The sequence below is a fragment of the Hetaerina americana genome, unplaced genomic scaffold (assembly GCF_022747635.1).
Source record: "Hetaerina americana unplaced genomic scaffold, ioHetAmer1.1.p SCAF_1, whole genome shotgun sequence".
Taxonomy (NCBI): domain Eukaryota; kingdom Metazoa; phylum Arthropoda; class Insecta; order Odonata; family Calopterygidae; genus Hetaerina; species Hetaerina americana.
Window position 1 is genome coordinate 109,468,201 of NW_027286069.1, and position 18,187 is coordinate 109,486,387.

At 36.6% G+C, this 18,187-nt stretch overlaps 1 protein-coding gene across 2 annotated transcripts in view; it reads left to right on the top strand.

Moving 5' to 3' along the window:
• Nucleotides 1–18,187, top strand: part of dbo (Kelch-like protein diablo) — a 46,346-nt gene that overhangs the window by 13,773 nt on the left and 14,386 nt on the right. For both annotated transcript variants that reach the window (XM_071594523.1, XM_071594518.1), the window contains exons 4-7: nt 2,951–3,135; nt 6,904–7,067; nt 9,592–9,750; nt 15,645–15,855. In XM_071594523.1, coding sequence (XP_071450624.1) covers nt 2,951–3,135; nt 6,904–7,067; nt 9,592–9,750; nt 15,645–15,855 — 719 coding nt within the window. The remainder of the gene's footprint in view (nt 1–2,950; nt 3,136–6,903; nt 7,068–9,591; nt 9,751–15,644; nt 15,856–18,187) is intronic.

Sequence of the window (18,187 nt, forward strand, 5' to 3'; positions counted from 1 at the left end):
CCCCTCCCAAACCTTGTGTGAATAAATCGTTTTCGTGTGGAACTACAAAGTTAGTCCTTTCATTTATTTATATTGTTGAACTTCTTTGGGGTAGGGAGATGTTTTAGTAATCCATTGTGAAGATTGCCCTTTTGTTTCGATGTCATATCCATAAACTTAAAACTCATCACCTGTTATGATCCTGAACAAGAAGGTTTCATCCTCTTCAGCTCAATGAAACAGTTCCTGACAGACTAGAACTCGATATTGTTACTGGTTTGCTGTCATCAGATGAGGTATGAATTTGGCGGCGATTCGATGCAACCTAAATTTTTCAGTCTGGGTTTCATAGCATGAACCAATCGAGATGCCATACTCTTTTGCAAGTTTCCTGATAGTCAAACGTGGATTTGCAACATAAGCCTTGGCAATCAACTGGAAAGTTTCCGTGAGGATATGCAGTTTCACGCAAAGTTCACAGAATGATGCTGCTCCTTCAAAGAGCTCATTTCTGCCAATCTGATTTTTTGCTGCATTCCGCAAACACCCCTTTACATAAATGGCAGTAAATAATCAGCAAATAAAATATCAGCAAAGGGGTCTAAGATGGTTATTTGGGAAGTTTCTGTGGACACGATGCCTCCAAGCAGATTGAAAAATAACCAAATTGAGGTGTACTATAAAAAAGTTTGGTAACCTTTTGAATCCACCTGATGCAATGATAACTTGTAATGTGCTGCTGAAAAGGTGTAAGTGAACATTATACAAAATGTGTTATACTGTATTAAAATCATTTGCCTCATTTGGAGGATATACTGTAGCTTCTAAACTTGAAGTGATATGATTATTTTTTACCGAGAGTAGAAGTGGGAAAAGGAGTTCATTTTTGATGGTCTAGTAATGATTTCCTTACTGGAATTTTTAGGTCTTCCTTTCTAATGATCCTTGAAGCAGAGTTGCACAATTTTTCTTCGAGAAAAGTCCTCAAAAGATGTCATTGAAGTAGCAGATTATCTTCTGGTATTACTGCAGACCTTTAAAACTGTATTAAAGTAATAAACTAGTCTTGTGAAGTGTATGAACAGCAACTATAAATGAAACTGAATGCTTGGTCTCATACTTGAGTGCCCTGTAGATAAACCAGACGTTTTTCTGTTGATTATAAGGTTCATATAGTACTTGGATGGAGTAACAAAATTAAAATGCTATCAGCAGCATCTTTTTCAAGTGATGAAGTTTTATGTTGCATTTTTTGTTTTAATTTCAGTCTTATTTACTATGAAGGATATTCAGACTCTCAGGATGAAACTTCTGCCACTGACCTCCCTGCCTTGAGTTCATTTGTGGCGTATATTAGTTAATTTCATTTTCAATTTAGAAATAGAAATGTCATACTGAGTCAGTTTCTAGGGAATGTTTACAATCTGCCCGGAGTATGGAAATTACTCTCACTTGCATATTTTACCCCAAAATTTACTTGAATAGACACTATATTGTATATAGTGAAATTTTTACTGTGTAGGCATGTAACTGAAATTCCTTATTTGGTCTTTTGTGTAATTTTTTGCTGTAATACATTATTACAAATCAATTATGTCTCTTACTGTTGAATTTTATTTCTGATCATGCAGAAATGCAACTGAGTAGTGATCGTTAGGCTCTTATTAAGAATGAGAATTCCACAGTAAATAAGTATGCCATTGTAGAAATGATTTTATTCATTCAAGAACACTAGGTGCCTGCTAATCTTCTCCTATATTATCAAATAGGTATAGAATCTTTCCCAGTCATGAAAATAATGTCTGACTCTGTTTCATCATTCTGTGGTGCTATTCCGTTTTTGCTGATGCCTCCACATTCCATCTCTTTCTTTTAACCCTTTTGCTGTGGCTCACTCCCCAGGAACCTTCTCCTCAAATGAGATGAAAAGGGAGGCTATCATTGTCTCTCCTTAACCTTTATTATACCCAGTTTAACATTGTGGGAAATAATAAAAATAATCTAGATTCACTGTTTATTTAATGAAAAATTTTTATTAATTTATTTTTTAAAAGTTATTATTTGAGGAAGTTAGTCCCCAGTGCACCTCAAGGAGGATGAGAGGCTATGTTCATGGCAGCCTAATGTGTGAATGTACCAGTTGCATTCAGAGCGGCAAAAGGGTTAATGAATCATTCTGTGGAACTTAGATAGTCATTGCACTACATAGTTCACTGTAACTTAGATGGTCACTGCTTTGACCTGCCATAGTTGCCTGAACAACATATAATGGGGAATCATATTTAATAAAGTTATTTGTGCTACATTATTCTCAACAACTTAGAATCATAGGTGTGAATTTCAACACTCTCACTGAATTTCTTCATGGTAATTAATTTTAGTATGAAGAACTCTAAGTTAAGTTACTTCCGATTCTCTGAATTTTTGGTTTAAGTGTTTCAGATAGCAAGGAAAGAAATACCTTGTGAGCTGTGGTGGACACTTATCAAAGTGTTCTTCCAGCATAAGAAGTGGAATTATTTATTTAACTTATGATATATCCATTGTATCTGCAGGTGCAAAGGACAATTGTGAATTTTTGGAGATGTGGCCATGTGTTTTGGAGTAGTATCCCCTTTTTAGGAATAATACAGGATCACATTGATGATATGACTCTCATTCCATTGCACTGTGGCTCCTGTCTTGGAAATCATACCTCATGAGTATATGCTTTCAAGACATGCCTTATTTCCCATGCTGAGGCACAAAAACAAACTTTTGGTAAACCTGTCAAATGCGGTAAATTATTATGAATTATTAAATACCTTCTTGTTTGGTCACTATAAGGAAAATCATCTGGGGAAAGTCATTTGCTGGCATCCCCAAAGGATTTTGATACATATGTATATTGATCTAATTTGTGGTTTTTTGTTGTTCAGGGATTATATTTTGAACCATGTTATGCTTTGCCTTATTACATGTGGACTTGCAGAGTCATCCTGTCAGCATGCAGCCCTTACTTCCGAGCCATGTTCACAGGTGAATTGGCTGAATCTCGACAAACAGAAGTTACTATTCGAGATATAGATGAAGCAGCTATGGAACTACTCATCGACTTCTGCTACACATCTCATGTTGTTGTAGAGGAGAGCAATGTTCAAACACTTCTACCTGCAGGTACTGTTTCTAAGCATTTAATGGCATATGCACTGTTCCTAAAAATTTCTCTTGATTTACCACCGTACACAGTTACTAGTTGCATTTTTTTACTTCTGCATTTTTTTGGAGAATGCCACTTTTTGTTAACCTTATTGATTATGACATTTCAGCGAACTGTTTTTAAGACATTTCTCAGTAGCACTTTATCTTTCTTACTGTGTGTTACTTAACATCCAAGTCCTAATTTATATGAATAATAATGGTTGGCTGGTTTTGGTTACTTCTTTTGTACATGCAATAAAAGATGAAAAATAAAATTTGTGTACATAAGTAAACCTTCCAGAGGCAAAATATCTGAACAATGAGTGTAAAAAGATAATGTCTAGTAATGTTTGTTTTTTAATATTGATGGTCATGTTATCAGAATGTTAAAAGAATTAGTACTTTGTGTTGTTTGAAGTTAGAGATGTGCTGGAATATCAAATAGGGGAATACATACTGTTTAAAGGCAAAGAAGGTCTGCCATCCTATTCTGTTTTCCGCATTGCATTCTTTTTTTGGGGCAATTGCTCTGTCTGGACTCAGTTCCTTAGCTGATGAAGGACACTTGATCTCTAGGTTGCTGTCATCTCCAGTTAACCCATTGATGAGTCGTGGCAAGGTATGGCTCTCTATCGATAAATGACCCTCAGCATTCCTCTTAACGGCAGGTGCCTTACGCAAAATCTTTTTGAGCCAATATTTTTCATGCTTTTCTATGTGCCAATTTCATGTTCTTAATTTTCATCCCTGATTAATTTCACTGAATTTGCACTATTTGTATTTGGAGGCACCTTGCTAATCCATACATAATATGAAGCTGGGAGGAGATTTCCTTTTCTCTCTCTTTCTGATGCTCACCTTCAGATCGTAGAGTCATCTTTTGTTTGATTCCAAGCTATTACATACAATACAGTACTTATTTTTAATGCTGAGGTGTGGTAACTTCCTCACGTAGCACCCCACATTACCACCCTGGGAAAAAAAATTAGTATTTAAATAATGCATCTAGCTGTCGGCTCTTATTTCATATCAATTCAAATGCAAACGACTTACCAGACCACCAGATGTATTATAATTACTATGTCCGGTAGGTCTTTCTGCACCAACTGCTGTCTGCAATGACTGTGCTATCTGAATCCACTTTGCTCTTTGGAACTGCAATGGCAGCTTCTTTTATGGCTACTACTGGTCTTAAATTCAGTTCCTGAAATTGCCAGAAGTTGGAAACCTGAATCGAAATTTCTTTGTTTTCTGGCTCATAAGATGCACTTTTTTACTCCAAAGTGTACACTGAAACCAGCCTGCTTCTTGAGGGCTGAGAGCACATAAATATAACTTTGGGAACTTAGTCGCAAGGTGGTTCACTGGGAAAAATAATTATTTTGATTGTTTTTTTCCTTTATTAGGCATAGAAATGGTTGTCTTTATTACAAATGATGATGATACCACTGTTTTGACTCTGTAGTAAGCAATAGGGATTTAATATTTCCTGGACAGCTCTTCCTAAAATTTTCCCAAATCATAAATTTTTACAGTCTTTCATTTAGTTTCACCTCAGATGTGGAGCTGCTGCGAAACTTACATGCATTGGGCTAATGGGGTCATTGCCCCTGTGCTAATACATTTTATCTCTTGCATTAAAATTGGAGTCTGCTGGCTGTTAAACTTAGGCAATATTGTAGTGTTGTTCAATGTGCAATACAATCCTTTCTATTTAGTGCGAACCTCATGCTTTAACTCAAAGAAACTAAGTGCTGCATAAAAAATTAAAATCGGAATAACTTCATGTGATCTTAAGAGAGAATATTGTCATACAGAGTTGCATTTAAGCTGGATTTTGTGAATTACACCTCAGAACACAGAAACAGGGCAGCAAAAGGGTATTTTGGCCCACCTCCAACTGAGAAGATGATATGTGAATGAAGGAAGTAGAAAATTGATTTAGTGAATGGAGTAAATAGGAGTAAAGCAACTTAATGTTCATGTGCTCCTAAATTGCCAAAGCTGGACGAACATGTTAAGAGCTGGTTAATAAAATACAGGAAGATTTATCATCATCATCATCATCATTTTTATTATTATTGGTATTCTACTGTTTAAGGTAGGTTTTGAATGGACTAAGGCTGAACAATGATGAATTTGTTTGCCTCTCCTATCAACACTCAGCCTGACATCCCACACCACAGAAAGCCCTTTGATTCCGCATGCTTCCTTCCTCCTTTCATTCCATCAAACATGAATCCCTATCCTATCCTATTCCTTCCTCTTCCTCCTAACATTCTCCCCTCTATCACAGTCTTCAACATTCCATTGTTGATCAACATGTTCTGCATCCATCTTTATTGTCTCCTTTTGAATTCTCCCAACAATCCCCTCTCCTCCCCATCATATCCGCTATACTTCCTCATTTCTTTTCTGTCCACTTCACCTTCTCTCTCCTTCTCCACATCTGCATTCTAAAACTCTCTAATCTAGGCCTATCATCCTGCTTCAATGACCCATGTTTCTGCACCGTACAAAACCGCGCTCCTTTTAAAAGTTTTGACAAGCCTATTTTTCACATCCTTACTCAACATCCATGTAGTCTATTCTTTCCTTGTCAAAGCTTCTTTGCCTCGTGCAATTATTGACCAATTTGGTCTGGAACATTTCTAAGATAGGTAAACTTCCACTGCTCTAGTTCATGAATTTTTATTTTCATATTGTACTTTGCTTTCCTCTTTCTTAGAAGCTGCATAACTTTTGTTTTGTCTTTTCTTCATATCATTTGGTTAAAAGTTGTACATATTGGGAGGTCACACTTATTCCAGTTGGCCCAAGTACAATCATGGTGCTAGTCATGGTTGTCTATACTTTTGACCTTTGCTGGCTGATCTGCCTTTAGATATCGTTGCCTATCCTTAAGGTAAAAAGATTGCTCTGCTTCTGTTGGTTCTTCTGCTCCCCTAGGAGCCCTTTGGAAGAGCAGAGGTGTCACTCTTCCAGGGTGACACCAGAGCCTCAGTATTAGAAATAGGAGTCACCACCATGCAAAGGTGAGTTAGCATTTAGTACTTAACAGTTCTTTTGATTTTATAGGGATTATTTGTAATGAAATCCATAGTACGCTGTACTTCTGTACTAAAATGCAATTGTGTATTGATGCAGGAGGGTTGATTTTGGAGAATTTTAATCCATTGTATGGCTTTGGATCCATTGGATGGCTATGGATCAATAAATTGGCTTATATGGACTTGTTAACTTTACTTTCCAGACAAGCCTTGTATTTAATCCGTAGTACTTCCTTCAATTCATGGTTTTTGGCTTTGACCATTATTGTAAAGGATCCTGAAAAATAGCTGTTGTACAAAGATGTCAAAATTAATTTGGTTTGGAGTAAACATTTTAACTGAAGGCCACAGATTGTTAATGTTGTTATTTCAATGCATTAGTTTGCCAATATTCAGAATTACTCTGGTTAACTGTATACAATTGTTGCAAGAAATATATGTCTATGCATTTCATTGAAACAGGACCGAGACCTTTCGAAATTGGTTTATTAAAGATGAAAATTTTATGTAGGAACCTATTAGCTAAGTTCCGCTGTCTAGAGTTGTGAAATAAGGCATTACTAGTTGAAATGACAAAAGAATTTAAAAAAATGAAGCTATATTGCAAAAATTCTTTTTTTCAAATGTGAAAGAGTATGTACAATGTACTTGCATTTAGAGTATTTCATTGCTAGTTCATTTTTCCTACTTGCAGCTTGTCTTCTTCAGCTGGCTGAGATACAGGACATATGCTGCGAGTTTCTAAAGCGCCAATTAGATCCATCGAATTGCTTGGGGATACGTGCATTTGCAGACACACATTCTTGTCGTGAGTTGCTGAGAATCGCTGATAAGTTTACCCAGCATAATTTCCAAGAGGTAAGAGGCTGTATGTATACAGACTATATGTACAGTAAAGGCCCTTCTACATACATTTATGTACGCTTTTCTAGTGATCCCAGAAAAATAGAAATCATAGGGAGAGGAGAATTTTTTACTTGTACATCCTTAATTACTGCAGTAAAGGTAAAAATGAGAGACAGACTGATAAACTGAAACAAGCAGGACTATTATTTATCTCTTAAACTGGTTCTACTTATTTATATATGATGAATCTAAATAGCAAAAATACATTGCTCATCTTGTATACTTAAACTTTGTAAAAGTAACTTGTTTTGTCCTTCCTAATTGAAACAAAATAAAAAGTTATGACTCCATCATATTGCACAAAATTGAGAAAAAATTAACAGAGGTAAAAGGGAAAACCTAATGACAATGCACTCAACAGGTACTTGTGGACCCTATAAATAAATAATGTAATGAATCAAGTTCTTAATACTGGAAGAAGATATTGCAAACAAAGAGAAAGAATGAAGATGGCTGAGAGCTATATATTCCTACCCCAATCATGCAAAGATGTCAATTTCTGTACAGTCATTCTTCAAATAGTGTGCCTTTAATGAGTTAGTCATAACTTAATCCAGTGGTTGAGCTCACTTGTACAGCTTGCTGGAAAACACTGTAGCTATGCATTTCTCAAGTGGACATTCGGTGTCCTAGGCAATGGCCTGGGCACTAATTAATAAACGGTAGAATTTTCTGAGACCCTTATTTTAGCATGCAGAACAGGAAACTAATCCTTAAATATGCCTGAGATAATCCATGCTTTGGAATTTGCTGTGGACAATCTTTTTGTATATTTGAAGGACCTAGACTCTTTGATTTACCCAACAATAATGGCTGCTCCCTTCCATGTGCATTTGTAACTGTTGGCTTAGCACCCCTCCATGCCATTTGTCTTCTCCGAGTTAAAATGTTTTTGCTGTCACATATTTAAAAGATAATCCTGTCTCATCTTCATTGAAAACATCTTTCGGGCTATGTAGCCTTCAAGAAGTTCATTCAATTCTGACACTTTCCACTGAGTTGCAGTCTGAATGTCGGCACTTCTACTTTCTCCACACTCAGCCTTTAACACAAGTATACAAGTTGATTCCTATTTTAAGCCTATCCAACCAATCTTTAGACGCAGTGAAATCTTCAATTCCCATTCTTGTAGTGATGTGCAATGCTTTTTCTGTAATGATGATGCCATTCACAAGGATAATCGACACTCTAGCACTTAAAAACCACTATTTCAGTAATCCTTCTCTTTCTCTATGCTTGGAATTCTTAACATACATATATAGTTCCTCAATTTAGACAAACTCACTCGCTGGTTTGCATGTTTAATAATCGAATATTGATTTTTCAGTGTTGTATTCTGTGTAGAGGCTGGTATTCTTAAGTATTTCATCATATTAATACAATTTCCTTAATGAGAATCAACTTGTTCTAAAATTTTTATTTTGTCCTCAGTTGAAAATGTTCTTTCTTCTACTGGCTCATCTCATGTATCCATCAACAAGCAGGATAAAATTTATGTTCTTGAGTTATTTAGGAAAACTGAACTCATGATAATCTGAGCTACCTTGCTGTTTCACTTGTGCAAACAGTTGTCAAACTTCAAATTTTCTCAAGGAAGGAACATATTATGGATTTGGTGTGGTTTTGATTTGATATTGCAGGTTTCAATACTTTTTATTTATTATTCAGGGGTCATGACTGTTATACCTGTTTTGTTGAGGCAGTGAAAATAATCCCATTTGTCAGTCACCAGTTGACTTGTTTTTCATGCTTAATCATATTTGGGTCAGAAGTCATTTTTATTCCTCATAATTTCAACCTGTGTGCGATATGAATAGTCTCCCTCAAGTGTTCTTGCAATGCATACATTTCGTAGTTGACTCCTAGTCATACAATGTATTCATTTCTTAGCACAAATCTTTTCCTGGTAATTTGAGATTACCAGCTTAAGCAGTTCATATTTCCATCACTAGTGGCACTCTGTACTGCTCTGCCATATTTGAATTCTCCCATAAGGACATTCAGTTTACTGCTCCCTCTCTCATCTTTTTAAGTGTATTTGTACAAAACAAAATCAAAACAGTTCTTCATAAAAGTGTATGTACTTGAGTGACTGTTTTAGAATATAAAAATTTTTTAATCGAGCCCCTAGTGGTGAAAATAGTGGGAAAACTGTGAATGAAATCATGTAAATATGGGGTTCCACGTATGTTGGAAAAATAGGAAATTGTGCTGGGCTTGATAAATTGTTTTAAATTGTTGGAAAAGCTAAATTCCAAGTATACAGATGTGGGATTTGATTGTGCACAAAAGGCATCAAAACAGCACCAGGTTGCACCAAATCATAAAATGGCAGTGATGCATTTATTGCAATGGTGGCTTTGGTGATTAGAAGTGACTTCTGCTGGGGATGAGCACTGAGGAGGGTAGGGCGCACACATGGGGTAGTGGCGGCTCTGACGCTTGGGCTCCCTCGGCCCCAACTGACTGATTCCAGGTGATGGAGAGTGAGGAGTTCCTGCTGCTGCCCGTTGTGCAACTTGTGGATATAATCTCCAGCGATGAGCTGAACGTCCGTTCGGAAGAGCAGGTGTTCAGTGCAGTCATGGCGTGGGTCAAGTACAATGTATCGGAAAGGAGGCAGCACTTGGCACAGGTGAGAGTGAGCGCCAGAGGGGGAAGGGATTAAAGGAATGACCATCCCACCCTACCTTCACACACCCTTTCCCACCCAAGCCTATGAGTTAAATTAAATAGTATCCATATATGTATGTTGACGCAGGAGGCATAAGTTTTGCAAATCTTTTGAAAACTTTTGTCTCAATGTCACCTATTCCATTTGAGCACACGCTGAGAACTCTTGTTCATCCAATTTGCAGATTATCCTTTGCTACTCTCTCTCTCGCCTCCCAGCTCCTCAAAATTTTATTAAAATTACATATGTAAAGATAATTAAATGCTTTAAACTTCTGTATAATTTTTAAAACAATACAAGTTTTAAATACCTGGGCTTTCTTAAATGTTTTTAATTTTACAAAATCAAAAGTTTTCAATAGTCTGTAATGTTTTAATTTAAACAATTTTGTTGTTTCCCATTGTCATTTCCCTCCCATTCACCTCTGCTCTGCAGGCCCTGCTCTGTAAGGTGAAAAAATAAAAAAGTTTTACTCCATGCAGCGAATAAGTCCATAGCTATAGCAAACTGGAATATTTCAATCAGTATGTCATATGATGAATGCGAATCTGTGTAAGCGATCCTTTCGTTAACTTCGTTCTTCGCTGGTCATTTGCTATTCCTGACTTTGTGTGATTGGTTCACCTTTCTGAGGAAAATACGTTTTTCTCTTGATCCGATTGATAGTCCTGTGTTTCTGTAAAGCTACAGTTTCTCCATACTGAGTAAGCTATTTAACTCTAACGTAATTAAAAAGGTTGCATTAGCAGTGGCTTTTCATAAGAATTAATTTATAAAATTTATCATAGTGAACTTATGAATATGGCCACAAGTACTATTCACAAATGATGATGCATTCTTTATTTAGGTTATGTTTATAAAAAGTATGCTGGTAGGCCCCCAAAAACAATCAAATTTACAGTTTATAATGAATTAATCTTTAAGAACCTGATATCATGTGTTAAAAGTAGAATTCTTAAAGCAAAAAACTATGGAGTACACAAATTAAAGTGCTCAGCGAAAAATAATGAGAAAACAGGATGAAAAGGGTCTGCAAGGATAGAATGTGGCAAGAATAAGGACAAGACATCCCTCTTTGCCTTTTTGAGCATTACCACAAAAGTGAATTAAAACTGAAAATTTTCCATGCTGTTAATAAAGGGCGCAGACTGAATGAATTAGAAGAGTTACAAATTTTATGAAGTGTCCATTGTGTGCAATGAGTAAATGAATTTTTGTATTCTTTCCACATTCTCATCTTAAACCCCCATGTGGTTCCCTCCCAGTATGCTCCACAGGCAGTATCCCATCTCAATGAAACCCTCGTTGGCACCTATGCACCTAAGAGAGGTGTATAGGTGCCAACTGCTGATGCACCAAATGATGGTATTGACGGCAGTGCTGCTCTTTCCCTCCCCCAGCCTCCCTCCCTCTCCCTCCTCCTACCCCCCCTATCTTAAAGGTGTGGCAATGGTATTTCCTGTGGCAACTACCCGATTCGACATCGAAGGCTAGGCCGTGTACTTGGAAAAAATTAATTTGTGTGGAATTATTTCCGAGTGATTGCTTCCAAATCAATATGAGTTAGCTCTCGCCAATTAGTGATATTTTGCTTGCATAGCAACTAAATCAAGTGTTGCTTGTCCTATGATGGCCATTGAGAAAATTAATGGCCTTCATTTTGAATTATTTCCGTAACTGACGGTAATCAACTGCTTCTGGCATTCCCTTGCTCTGCTGCATTTGATATTCCCCACTATTCGTCTTATCAAACCAGAAAATTAAGAAAATTATTTTGGTAAAATTGGCAATAATAGTTCATTTGAGTACCAATGCTAACAGACAAAGGCGCATTAAAACCTTACTGATTAGAATATCATTCAAAGGCAGGTTTGAAAAGTGCATTCATAAATTAAAACTACTTACCTATCTAATTATTTGAGAGAAACAATTTTATTTTTTCAACATAGTTGACTTTTAGGCACATTAATTTTGTCCCTCCCATCCTCCAATTTGTTGGTCCATTTCCAATAATGCAATTGTTCCAACTCTGCAAATTAGACATTTTCTCTGCATTGACCTTCTTATTTGAATATAATTTCTGTCCCACCAGCCATTTCTTCATATTTAAAAACAGGTGGTGGTCTGAGGGAGCCAAATATAGAAAATCAAGGGGAATGGGGAAAAAGGTGGAAATGAAATTTCATCAGTTTTGTGGGCACAACCATAGAGGAGTTAGCTGGTATATTGTTGCAGTAGAAAAGGATTTTTTTGCTGTCAATTTATGGTAGTTTTTCTTGCGGGTTGGTTTTCAAGTGGTCTAATAAAGGCACATAGTATGCACCTGTAATATTTTGATCTTTTTCCAAGTTGGCTATGAAGATTATTTTGATAAATTCAAAAAACTATGGGAGATGCTCTGATAGCCACTTTAACAAAGTCATTCCCTGATGTTCATCGAAAATGCAGGATTTTCAAAGCGTAACAATAATTTGTCTTGACCAGAATTGCTAGTGACAATGTGTGCTTGGTAATTTGTCACACTGTCTTGTCCCTTTAAAGACCCTGTAAATCCAGAGTTGAAGAGAACACTAATTGGTTTAAATTGGCTTTCTTTGTAATACTTTGAATATTTGCCCATTCTTTAATTACTTCTTTGCACTCAAATATTGGGCGCAGATAGCTTCAATCTATGCCTTCATGCACTAAATTTTTATTATGTGATGGAAATTGCCAAGCTTTAATTAATAATTTTTCCTGTAAAATTAAGTCACCAACTCTTTAAAAATTGGACAAGGCACGGCAATATGAGTTTTGAATATTTGGTAGAAAAAAGGTCTCCAGAGTTGTTTGCTCGGATTGTGTAAATAGCAATGTGCAATAGCAATTCCTTATGTGGAATCATCAGAGGGCATGGTATTATGAGAAAAACAAAATTTGCTCTTTTCCCCAGATTTCAATCTTATTTATGTATTCACTTTTTAAACTATGGTTTATTTGTTGAGAGGTGCATTAACATCATGAAACATTTTGGCTGTATTGAAAAGAAATGTAATCTTGTACTCTATAACTTGCTTAGCAGTACTTATTGAGGTCTCTATAAGGAATTGTTGAAGTTACTGGCTTCAATTAAATGGCAAATGCCTACGTTGTTGGTCCTTTTCCTCCATAAAAATTAGGGAAGTGAAGAAGTAAGAAAAATATTTATGACTAGCTGAATACCCGGCTTTGCACGGGTTAGGGAGAAACAATAATATAAATATACTACATAAATAAAAACAACAAATTATAAAGTACAATAATACACTACTTCATACAAATTTAAGAATCTTTTTTATTTAACACCTGTTTATAAACTACATTTTTGTTTCATATCCAGGAGAAAGAATATATAAATTTTTAGGCGAACCTACTCTGGAGCAAGCAACATAAAGTTGCCCGTGGCTAAAACATGGCGATCTTAGATCAACACCACAAAACTTTAAAGACTGTCCCTGTGATTTATTAATGGTAATTGAAAAAGCTAGCCGGACTGGAAACTGTAATCTTTTAAAGTTGAAGGGAAGATCAGTTGGGATTAGAGGTATCCGTGGAATAAAAATTATTTCACCTGGATTATATTTTTCATTAATTTTGTCACACAGAATCGTGTCCCATTGCAGAGTTTTGGTGGATCTAAATTTTGCAATAAAATGATTGGAGATCCTACTTTAAGTATAAGGCGATGTTGTGGCAATCCAGCTGGATCAAGTGAATTTAGGAATTCCGTTGGATAATTGACGGCTTCGTCAGCATCCACTACGGTATCAACCGATTTATATTCAATCACGTCTCCTGGCAGCATGGCTAGTATCTCCTTGTCAATTTCATTAACATCATCGTTCTTAGGAGCAAGAATGACTCTTTCTCGGAACCATTCTAAATTTTTATAATTTTGATTAACGTTAGGATAGACTGCTTGTATCATATCGCGGACAGTTTTCACCAATACACATAAATCTGATGACAATTTTATCATACCAGATGCTTCAATAACTAATCTATCTTCTCCAATCTCCAAAAGTTTATTTGCAAAATTTTGAGCATTCCCATCTCTTAAGTGGATTCGCATGTTTTGTTTAAGGCTAATTTCTTGGACATGATTCCATAGAACAGATTGTTTTAAACAGGCATAAATTTCATCGGCTGGAGTCGATTTTGGAATGACAGGCAGAGTTTGACGGAAGTCTCCACACAGGAGTACCAGAGCTCCTCCCATTAAACTGCAGTTTCCTCTAAGATCTTGAAGTGTTGCTTTGAGGGCCTCAAGAGATTTTTTATGAGCCATCGTATACTCATCCCATACTATCAATTTACATTCTATAAGAACTTGTGCCTGGCCGCTTTTTTATTTATATGACATGTGGGATTTTCTTGTTGGGAAATATTAAGTGGAACTTAAGACCAGAGTGGGCTGTTCTTCCTCCTTCCATTAATGTCGCTGCAATACCTGAAGATGCAACGGCTAGACCAATTTCTCCATGAACCCTGATTTCAGCGAGAACTAAATTAATTAAAAATGTTTTTCCCGTGCCACCAGCAGCATCAAGAAAAATGAAACCTCCTTCTTGTTTATCTACTTGATCCATTATTGTTTCGTACGCGAAATTCTGATCTTCATTAAGAAGTGGCTTTTTATCCGCGATCTATGCTTCTAAGTCTAAGACATTGTAGCTAGTTTCACGTATATAATCTGGATAAAATACACCCTGTTGATCTTGTACAGGTGCAGAAAGACCGAGTTCCACTAAAGTGTCGTTAACCATGGTGATACACTTTTCCTCCAAAATAATCAAAGTTTTATTAAAAATGTCGGAGTTAAACGTAATATCCAATGTAGGATTTTCACTTCGAACTTTAGCCAGTATATCCTCACTCATTGATTCTTTAAATTTTTCCCATAATGTTTTTGGGTTAGATGGATTACAGGAGGTTATTATGATGGCAAACAAAATTCGGATTTGTCCTGGAAGAGAAATCAAACTGGCCTCTCGCAATGAGTCATCCCAGTGTTGATCTCCTTCTAGCAACCCTAAATTCTGGCAAGCTTCTCTGAATGTCACATATTTCTCCGTTTACCGTTCTTAATTCTGCAAATGAGCGAGGTCCTCTAATGGTATGTAGAAGCATTCTTAAAAAATAACATTCGGCGTTGTTAGGATGGACTGTGTAGACTCGGCCCAATGCATCACATGAATAAATATTATTCTCAGGATCAAAGTTGCCCATTTTTCTTCTACAAAAGACTTTCCACGTATTCGTACACGTAAAATGTATTCCACGTATAATATCTCGGCAATTCTGAATACAATAGTGCTCTTGCAAAAGTATCCTGCTGGCATAGTTGGAAAAATGCTGTTTCTATGACAGCAAAAAAGTAAACAAATTACATACATACAAACAAACACTCTCCTTTATATATATAGATATGTAAATGGCACCTATCATAATCAAGGTACACTTATAAGTGCTATCAAATTGCTTATTTGGTAGATGCTCCCTCCTGGTGATTGTTTATTCAAGGGGCCTCTGCCTCAGCTCAAGAATGAGACTGCTCCACTTACCACCTTTTAATGAAGATGGGGAAAGAGAGTTGTGATCCTGGGGCAGCCAACCCTGGAACAATGACCGGGGCTCATATTGTTGAATGGATCAGTGGGTGATGAACTGAGTGTTCTGGACCATCTTCAAATGAAAGAAATTTCATGACTTATATGATTTAAAAAAATTTCTTTCTTTTTGCATTTTTCACATCTTTGCATTTTGTGGCAATTAAGCAACCCCAATGTGATACGAAGCTTTGAATCCAACATGATTTGAAACAATTTGGTTTGCAGGTACTGCAGCATGTGAGGCTGCCTCTCCTCTCCCCCAAGTTCCTTGTTGGGACAGTTGGTTCGGACTTGTTGGTGCGAAGCGATGAGGCATGTCGGGACCTAGTAGATGAGGCAAAGAACTATCTACTGCTCCCACAGGAAAGGCCTCTAATGCAGGGCCCACGAACACGGCCAAGGAAGCCCACCAGGCGTGGAGAGGTCCTGTTTGCTGGTAAATATAAGCAGAAGGAATATATTTTTGTGTACATAGTATTTCAGGGTATTACGCCTGATGGTTTCATATTCCACGACATGTTTTGGCTGTTGATATTGAATTCTAAGCGATTCAATTGAAGGTAGCATGATTCTTTGTGTGAATGAAGTTGACAAAGTTAACCGCTGTTGACAAATATGTAATGTTGTGAGAGCATTTGTTTTCATTTTAGTGTTCATTTCAATGGAAATTATTTTAAAATGAGTTCAATTTTTCATATTATAACATAGAAATCATGTAAACATTATTTATTCATGAAATTATAATGAATTATGACTTTAATTGAAATTTAAAAGCTTGGTGCTAATACCACTTTCCCTAAATGAATTCCATTTGACCCACAGGGTATTAAAAATAACAAAGAAAAATTAGATGTTTTACTTTATTTCTTGATCCATAAGATGCAGCAATTTTTTAGGTTAGAATTGATGAAAAATACTTGGATCAGATAGAAAAGGATCCAAGTGTTTTGATATTAATACTTTGTGTGAAGAAAATAGGATTGTTACATCAAAATTTTGCAACTATGTTAATGCTTATTCATTCTAAAATCTCAGAAATTTTTCATTACAGCTGCTTAAATTGTGCATGCGGTTAGTTTCCCTGGGGTGGTCCCTTCCCTCACACAATCTCATTGTTGCTTCCATCTGGCACATTGTTAATTTCACATTTTGAAAAGACTTGCTGATAGTCACATTTTTAATTCTCCACAAGGACTTGTTTACTCCCTCATAACGCTAGAAATCGATGGCCATTTCATTCTTCCTTGTCTGTATACTTTTTCCACCCCACCAATCGTGGATCCCTTGGAACAGTTTACTAACTGAACTATCCAGAGGCTGTAACTGAGAAGTTAATCTACTAGAAATCCCAGCAATATGCCCCTTCAGTTTCGTAATATATTTTTGTGTGTAACTGCTTGGTTTTTTGCTGGCTCAATTATATAGCCCTTAATCTAATCACACATTAATGGAGATGATTTCTTCTGAAGATAACCTTGATGCCTGTGCCACATCTTCTGTAATCATAAGTTCATACCCTTTGCATCTATTCATCTTTTGGGATGAGTATGACTATGAATTCATGAAAATTAATAAAAGTGAAAATGAAGATTAACGTAGGAAAGCGTTTTGAATCATCATTGCAACACACAAGAACAACAGAATGGCACGTCATTTCGTCACTTGAGGCCTTTGTAATAACTGTCTTTGCACGTTTAATGTCCGCTGTTCAAACGCAAAGGGCACCTCATCCATATTTCCTTATTTGTCCATTCTCAAAACATCCACATTCTCAAGTTTACGGGTATTAGTGGAATTCTGTTACCTTTATTTCAAATTCAAGTGGGTTGGGCTATTTTAGCTCTGTACTTGTGCACATCATTTTTGTTGAAACAGTAATCCTATTCTTCATTTGTTTCATCCAGTTCTTAACATGTTCCTCAAGTCATTTAGGAGCTCGAGAGTATAAAGTTATCTGCTCCTATCTGCATTCACTGAATCAGTTTTCTGCTCCCTCCATCCTCATATCATCTTCTGTTTTGGAGGTAGATCAAAATGTCTTTCAGTTGCACTGTTTCCATGCTCTGATGTGTAATTCATTTCTTCATTTAAATGCAGTACTGTGTAACATTATTCTTATGGAGTACAATCGCGATGCGGTTGAATAATGTGTGTGTCACAATGACCCCTAGACCTGTGGGAGTGATAATTGGGGCATGCGGTCCAGATAGGTTTAAGGTTATGAGCCATACAAAAGGTAGTCCATGCAGCATCTGTTCCTCAGTAAGGTGGCTGTAAATGTGTCTGTCCCCTGAGGGGCAGCAATTTGAGTGATGACATAACATTAAAAACCCTTGAGGAAGGCAATGGGAAACCACCTCAATTAGTTATCCCAAGATAGAGAGAACAAATGCTATAATGAAATTGAATCCTGGCAACTATGAGACTCAGTCCCATCGGCTGTGTGTTGTGCCCAGCAGTGGGTAAGCCTTCTATGGTCATCATCTGACAAAATCCATGCAAAGAAGCAGCTGCAACTAAGAAAGCTACAGCAGCACAGAAAATGCAGAAAAGGGCAGAATTAGGTAGAATAGGAACTCAGAATGTTAGAACCATGGTGAGGGGAGGAGGGGATTAGAGAATATAAAGCGACAGAAGGAAAGAGAAAATGCAGATGTTATGAGGCTGTGCGTGGTGAGTTGGAAGGATAGTGGGGATTGCTTATAGTTATAGAGTAATATATAGCAAGCAGATGGGATGAGAGCAAGGGAGAGGTGGCAGTAATAATA